This window comes from Ananas comosus, linkage group 17 (genome assembly GCF_001540865.1).
Source record: "Ananas comosus cultivar F153 linkage group 17, ASM154086v1, whole genome shotgun sequence".
NCBI lineage: Eukaryota > Viridiplantae > Streptophyta > Magnoliopsida > Poales > Bromeliaceae > Ananas > Ananas comosus.
Window position 1 is genome coordinate 4,345,545 of NC_033637.1, and position 7,409 is coordinate 4,352,953.

Here is a 7,409-nt window from a genome sequence, read left to right on the forward strand (position 1 = left end):
TTTAAAGTCTGAAATCACTTTGAAACTTCAAACAAATTCACAAGTCGAAGGGTCTCAATGACGATTAATTGCTGTTTGAAAAAGAAAAAAAAAAGTTGAGACGCAATTTCAGAATATTCTGTAGTTGAGGGGCTCTGTATACATTTCCATGTTTCCAATGCGAAAAGCCTCCTCTCCCCGCCGCGCGAAACCCTAATTCTCCGACACACCCTCCACCTCCTCCTCGACGCTCCTACTATTACTACTCTCATTACGCGGTGGAGATCGATCGATCGATCGATCGAGAGAGAGAGAGAGAGAGAGAGGGGGGCGAGAGAGATGAGCGGGGGGTTGTTGGGTGCGTTTTGGGGGACGCGGGCGCTGGAGGTGGTGAAGCGGAACAACTCGCCGGGGCTCCTGTGGAAGCGCATCAAGCTCACCACCACCCGAAAGAACAATGCCAAGAAGCGCCTCCGCCGCGTTTGGCAGGTTCCTTCTCCTCCCCCCCCAAATTCCCCAGCTTCTCTAGGGTTTTGATTCCGGTTACCTAAGAAATTTTGTGTGCGTGTGTGATGCTCAATCGGGTTTTATGGCGCCTCATCGGATCAAAGCCGACTCTTGATTCGCATTTCTGATGAAATGGAGGTATCCAATTTCCGATTTCCCTCTTAAATGTGCGTAAAACCCTAAACCCTAATATACCCCACGTTTCCTTCAATTCGCAAACTTTTTTGGGGTTTCGATCCAGTAGTCCGAAAGTTTGGTGTTTTCTTTGGTCTTTAGTGATGCTAAATTTGGATTTATGGCACTTCACCGATCAAAATCGGATCTTGATAACTAGTTCCGATGAAATGAACGATGCCCAATTCCATTTCCCTCTCAAATGCACATATAACTCTAAAACCCCTAAATTCTAATGTAACCCCCCCTCCCTGTTTCTCCCGATTAGCAAACACTTCAAGGGTTTTGGTCATGGTAATCCCAAATTTTGATGTTTTATTTGGTCTTTTGGTGATGCTTAATTGGTATAACTGATAAAAATCGAATCGTGATAACGAGTTTTGATGAAATGAAGAATACCCAATTTCTCCTTTCCCTCGTACATGTGCATGAAACTCTAAAACTCTAAACCCTACTGTAACCCGCCTTTTTTTTACCTATTCTCAAATTCTTACCGAGTTTCGATATGGCTATCCCAAAATTTTGATTTCTTTTTTATGGTTGTTTACCGATGCTAAACCGGTAATTGTGTCATTTCATCAATCAAAATCGAATCTTGAACTAGTTCCAATCGAAAGGAGTACCCGATTTCCTATTTCCCTTTTTGAAGTGCATAAAACCCTAAATCCTACTATAATATGAGTGAAGATTTGAGCATGGCAGGTCCTTCTCCTTCTACCACAACTCTCACCTTTTCACCCCATTCTTGGATTGTTCTAGGGGTTTGATCCATTAATCCAAAATTTTGATTTTTTTTTTCAACTATGTCAATAGTGGTTAATCGGGATTTGCAGCATTTAGCCGATCAAAACCAAACCTCGATAACAAGTTCCAGAGAAAGGCTCCTGTTAACCCTTTCCCTCTAAGAAGTGCGTAAAACCCTAGAAGCTGTAAACCCTACTATCTATCCACACTACAAGTCAAGATTCGATTTTTCTGATCAGTTCTCAGAATCATCAATTTGATGGAACTCACCATTGTCAACCCTGTGATTGATGCTGTAAAATTCCTGATACTTTTGCGTTCTGTTATTTGGCAATAAGGAAATAAAGGGAATGGTGAAGCAGAAGGGAGATGGATAATTTTTCTTCATGGTTTGAAATGTATTTGATATAGACAAGATTGACCTGGTCAAATGAGGGGAAGTTTAATACTTAGGGTTGTTTGCAACTAGAATAGATTGCTTGATGTATTGGTTGCTCACTATATGAAGTTCTTGCTTTATTGGATGGGAACTTACATTCATCATGTCTCTTTATCCCAGGCTTTTGGCTCGTTTACTGCTATAGCTGGAACATCTATTGATTATATTACAAATCAGTTCTAAATTTTGGCGATAGTGAATTTGTAATTACCAAGTCTATTTACTGAACAAAGTTTTGTTAATATCCATGTTGTTGCTTCTCTGAATTTTACTTAATACTCCATTCATTTATTGAAATTAATTAGATTTTATATCTAAATTAGATAGATTTGCAGACCATTTTGCTCTGTGGTATTTTTTACCAGAATTCACTGAGTTTCCTCTTTATCCCTTCCTGCAGTGTTGTTAGGCGTGTTGAAGCTGGATAGTAATTTCTTTATTTTTACTGTAGTAGCTCTGCCTGTCGATCATATTGACAGTTTTCTTAGTCAAGTCCTCAAATTGTAAACTGTTCTTATAATTGAAGAGTTTCTAACTGCCCATTATCTAGAACCATAGAACTATGTTGGTCTTGTGGTCACCTTGTGAGCTCTTCCATTTAAAGGTTATGTCATGAATACATTAGACAAGCACTTTGTCATTCTGATTGCTATGTCCATTCTTCATATATAATATCATCCCCAATGCTTGATTCTGGTTGTGGTTTACTGATACCATTTTAATTTTCTAACTCTTTTTTGCTTCTAGTAAAATGATTTGTTGCGTAACTTTTACTGAAGCTGCATTTAATCAGTTGTAATGGAACTACTAAGCTTCCACGAGTGATAACTCCAGAGCTCTACAAATGGACGCTCTTTCCATTTTGCAAAGGGAGAGGAAATGATTTAGTTGAAGCCAGTACACTTATTGTCAGCTGGAGGAGCCTTATTATCTCCACCAACTATTTGTTACATGTTAATTAGTACAGTATACAGGTTGGTGGCAAGTACTAGAAAAGAGGTCAAGAAACCAAGCCATATAATCATCACGTTACTTAATAAGTCACAAATTAACAATCGCTGATGCCCATTTACTTTGGGTAGGTATGCGACTAAAGTTAGGTGCAAGACATTAAGGAATAGAATAGAATATCACCAATTGAATTTGACAACCTCGTAACCAACTACAAATTGCCTACTAACAGAGCTGCCTCCTACTTTTTTTCTCTCTGTTCCTTTTACATTTTTTGACCACTTTTCGTTGTGCAGCAGTGATTTCATGATGTGTAATTTTGGAAAATTGTCTTCAAATTATAATAATCTATGAACTTAAATGTGCAACAAACTATTGCAGAATGAGGCGGTATTGAGGGCTTGCGCTGAATCAGAAGCACCAAAAACATCGGCGACGACTGCTTCTGCAGTTGAAGGTGAGCAGTAGCCTGGGAACTGACAATTATGCGCTTTAACAACTTCGACAAGCCTTTGGAAGGTCTAATTTTTATTACCTCTTCTTTAATGTGGGCGAAAATATCGTTCTTTGTTAATTCCCCGAAATGAAAAACAACGTGTTATGTTCTCGTTTCGAACGACGGAATACAGAATGATTGTTCATCATGCCGGATTTGACTCTTTGCTTCTCTAACCTCTGTTGTTTCGTCAGCATCATGCGGTTCTCACGTATAAATTTTTGCATGACAATTCGTGGAGAACTTCACTTCAGTTCTCACTGTATGTACTCAAGTGATCTAGTCTCTGAACTTGTAGAAAGTTTTCATTTCAGCCATTTGTTCCAACTTAGTTTGTTTTCGTGTCGAAGCTCCATTTTTAAGGCAGGTTAAGATTAGGATCTCAGCAGACTTGAGCACGAGCTAGTTGGGCTACTTGGCTCAGCCCACTCTGGTCCGGTTCGTCGGGCCGTTTGATACTAAGAATCTGTTGTTGTCCCTGTATAGAATCTGCTGAAACTTGTGGTTTTTAGGTGTATTTTTCGTCGAAATGTATTTAGTGTTACTTCAGAAATTATTTATACATTCATTTTGCCTTTTTTTTTTTAGTGAGCTGGCAATGTGGGCCAAACGTTTTTCCGAGTGAAAAATAGAGAGAAAATGAATGGTAGCATACTACCACTTCGTTTATCTTTTTTAATAATTAATTTAGCTGAAAATATAAAGCAATTAAGTTTTGGATTTGGAACTTCGAGTGTCAATCACCAAATACGTTGTCATTTGCACTAGAGACGATCCGTGCGATAACGCTGTTAAAAAAAAAAAAAAATTGAAGTCGTAGAAAGTGCCGTGTTTAAGAATACCTGCATTCGTGCTTTGAATGATTCTGAAAAATCTTAAAGCATTTTGGATCCCTTCTCCTTCAATGCTATTGTTTCCTATCACTTTCTTATAGCATTAGAGGACTCGAGCTTCGAAACACTTAAATTTTTTCTTATTGTTTGCAGTATGAAAGCAAATCTTTTTGGCAAAGTAGAATCTCAAAGTAGGCCTTAGTCGTACCAAGCAAGTACAGGAACAAACTATTTTTTAATAATTTTATTTTCAATTATATTTTAATAATTTTATTTTCAACACTTCTTCTTACGTTTGGACTTTAGAACAGACGTGTGATAGAATTAAATGCGAATATATTAAACAAAAGTCAGACCCAAAACCTTCTGTTCTAATATTATTTATATATATATTTTTAAAATAATAATTTATCAGAGAATAATATTTTTAAGAAGAATATATTTTGGCGGAGCATTTTTAAATTAAGCCTCTCTGGTACCAAGTACGAACCAGGTCTGAAGAGATATGGCTGGAATATTGAGTCATGCTGACCAATTTTTTAATAATTATTAGGGAATATATATCTTGTTTTAAGACTCCAAAAAATAAATTCCCCCCCTTTTATTCTCCCTTCGCTTGTTCACACACTGCACAAACCCTAGTAACTGTCCTTTTAAAACTGAACCCAAACCAACCATCCATTATTATTATTATTATCATCATCAATCCTTATTATTATTATTATTATTATTATCATTACGCTTACTTATATAAATAGAAAAAAAAAATTAGATACCCTTTTGTAATTTACCTTTTCTTTTTTCTTCATGTACTCTTTGATTTTAACTGTCATCTTTTTCATGGATGTCAGCATGTGCATCGTAGATTGTCATTTTTTTTTACGTTCAAATATAATTTATAAGAGACTAAAATAAAATAATAATTTTTATAATAATAATAATGATAAATATTATTTTATTGTTGTTACATGATGATAGATAGATCATAGATGATGTACTTGTTTCTTGTTCCTCTCAAACTCTATGGCATGGTGGTTAGTGGGGAAGTGTCCCGAAGCTTTTATTAGCTTCTATGCAATTTTAGGGTTGAGTGGTCGCCCACGCCGGCCGTGGGGCCCACGTGATCGCGGGTGACGACGACCGCCACGTCAGCAATCCAACACCACACTCTTGTCGGGTGATCTCGGGTCGGGTCGGATCCCTCCCGACCGTTGTTTCTTATTGGTTAGGATCCGCTACTACTACTACACTAGAAATAAATAGAGTATATGATGAATAAGAAGATAACAAAAAATCAAAAACTTCTGCTGCTGCGCAGCTGTAAGCAGAAGCAAGAGCAAGTTAACATTAGACAGCACTATGTATTACAATAACATACCAAAAAGTTATAGTGCTTGCGTGATTTCGCTGTAGTTTTTTTAACTGAAAGACTGTTTACGGTAAAAATTATTTAAAAAAATATTTGTTAACTTTTTTTTTTCTAAGAAATTATAAGCTTAATTAGTTTGTCTTTCTAAATAAAATTTAATTTGATTATTATTATTTTAATTACTATGTGTGTAATGTACCATATCGATTCTTTTTAAAATATAATAATTATTTCAGAAGACAAATCAAGCAAAAAAAAAAAAACTTACTTGGTATATATTTCTCTTTTCACTTTTCTATTATATTAAATTATTTTAGATATTCAAACTACTGCTTCTCGTAACGGAGAAGTTGTTGTAAAAGTCAAATCAAACAGGTTCTTCTATACGGGTCTCGGATTACCGGGTTATCGGGTGTGCGCGAGGCACGTGAACAACCCGGAAAAGGACATTAAGGGTGGTCAAAGAGGAGAGAAAATGGCGCTTTCATTGAATTTATAGAGGGGGACTATTAATTAAAATATATTAAAAACTTTTTTTTAAAAAAAAGGGCGAAAAAAAGGAAACATAAAAACGGTGTCGTGAACGAAGTTCCCAAGCTTTATTTAGTTGGGTGATGATCCGAAACCCACACTCACAAGAAACATCGGTCGGCTCCTCACCTTTTTCTCTTATTTTTTAATTAATTTAATTTATGTCACGGCTCGCACGTAACGCTCCCACCATTTGATCTCATCAAACTCTCCCATTTTCATTTTTTAATAAGATAATAATTAATTTCAAGTGCTTCTTCCGTTCCATGCTCTACTAAATTTTCACAACTTATTATAGAGAATATATATTAATTTACTACGCTATCTTTTTCTGTGCTCTGTTCCAATCTCACGCGCTACGAGTTTTTTTATTCGCATATGTGTACTAAAGCCTACGTTGATTGACTCTGCAGGAGATAGTATATAATTGCTGTTTGAATATAACTATTTGTTTCGAGGCTATAATTTAGGACGTGTTTTGCCCTACCTATTAATTCTTCTACTTTTCTGCTTGTAATTTTTAATACTATTACCCAAATAATACTTCGTCGATCAGTACCGCACCCTACAGTATGTAGTACAAAAATTTCACACAATAAATATTTTGAACATTTTTATTTGTCAAACAGCTGAACACCGCCGCTTTTTCGAGCAGAAAAATTAACTTACTCTTGAGAAAAACAAAGACCATGGAATAGATACAACAAAATACATAGAGTAGAGTAATAAGCTACACAAAACACAAGGCAACCACAACTTCACCATCCAAAGTATAAAATTTGGGTTTAGAGGCAAAGGAAACTAATTAATTAATTAATTAATTGATATAATAAATGCTTGACGATGTGTTAACGATGGCCAAAAAGGCATAAACCTAACCTGATGTTTCATAGTGCCGTCCACAAGTAAAATAACTCTTTTATTAAACATTACATAATAGGATTCATTTTTATTTATGCACATTAAATGAACCCATCATTGTCATAGTTAATTTTTTTTCGCATTTATGTATAACTTCTTGGGGTGGTGAACTTATTTGAGCCGTTACCTATTTTTATTGGGAGATTATACTTTTCTTCAACTTGTAACACATAAACAGTCTCCAATTATTTAATTGTTTTTTTTTTTNGGTGGCCACTTCATATTGCATAAATAAAAGTGATATATGAAGTGTCAACTTGTAAGTAACACATGGAAATAGTCAGTTTCTTGTAGTTAATTGAAGGGCTAATGTAGATTTGGTCCTAAGTTTTGATGCATATTTTTCAATTTTAGTTTTATGAGTTTTTATTTATATATGCAATAGTTAGATCTTTCTGTTAGTTTGTTGTCTGAAAATAATAATAATAATAATAAAATACTATATGAGCGCTATTATTAGTGTTG

At 35.5% G+C, this 7,409-nt stretch overlaps 1 protein-coding gene across 1 annotated transcript; it reads left to right on the forward strand.

Annotated features, from left to right (window-relative positions):
• Positions 97-3,852, forward strand: LOC109723528. The gene is made up of 2 exons (XM_020251940.1): positions 97-468; positions 3,176-3,852. The coding sequence occupies exons 1-2, from the start codon at positions 319-321 to the stop codon at positions 3,260-3,262; spliced, it is 237 nt and encodes a 78-aa protein (XP_020107529.1). The 5' UTR covers positions 97-318; the 3' UTR covers positions 3,263-3,852.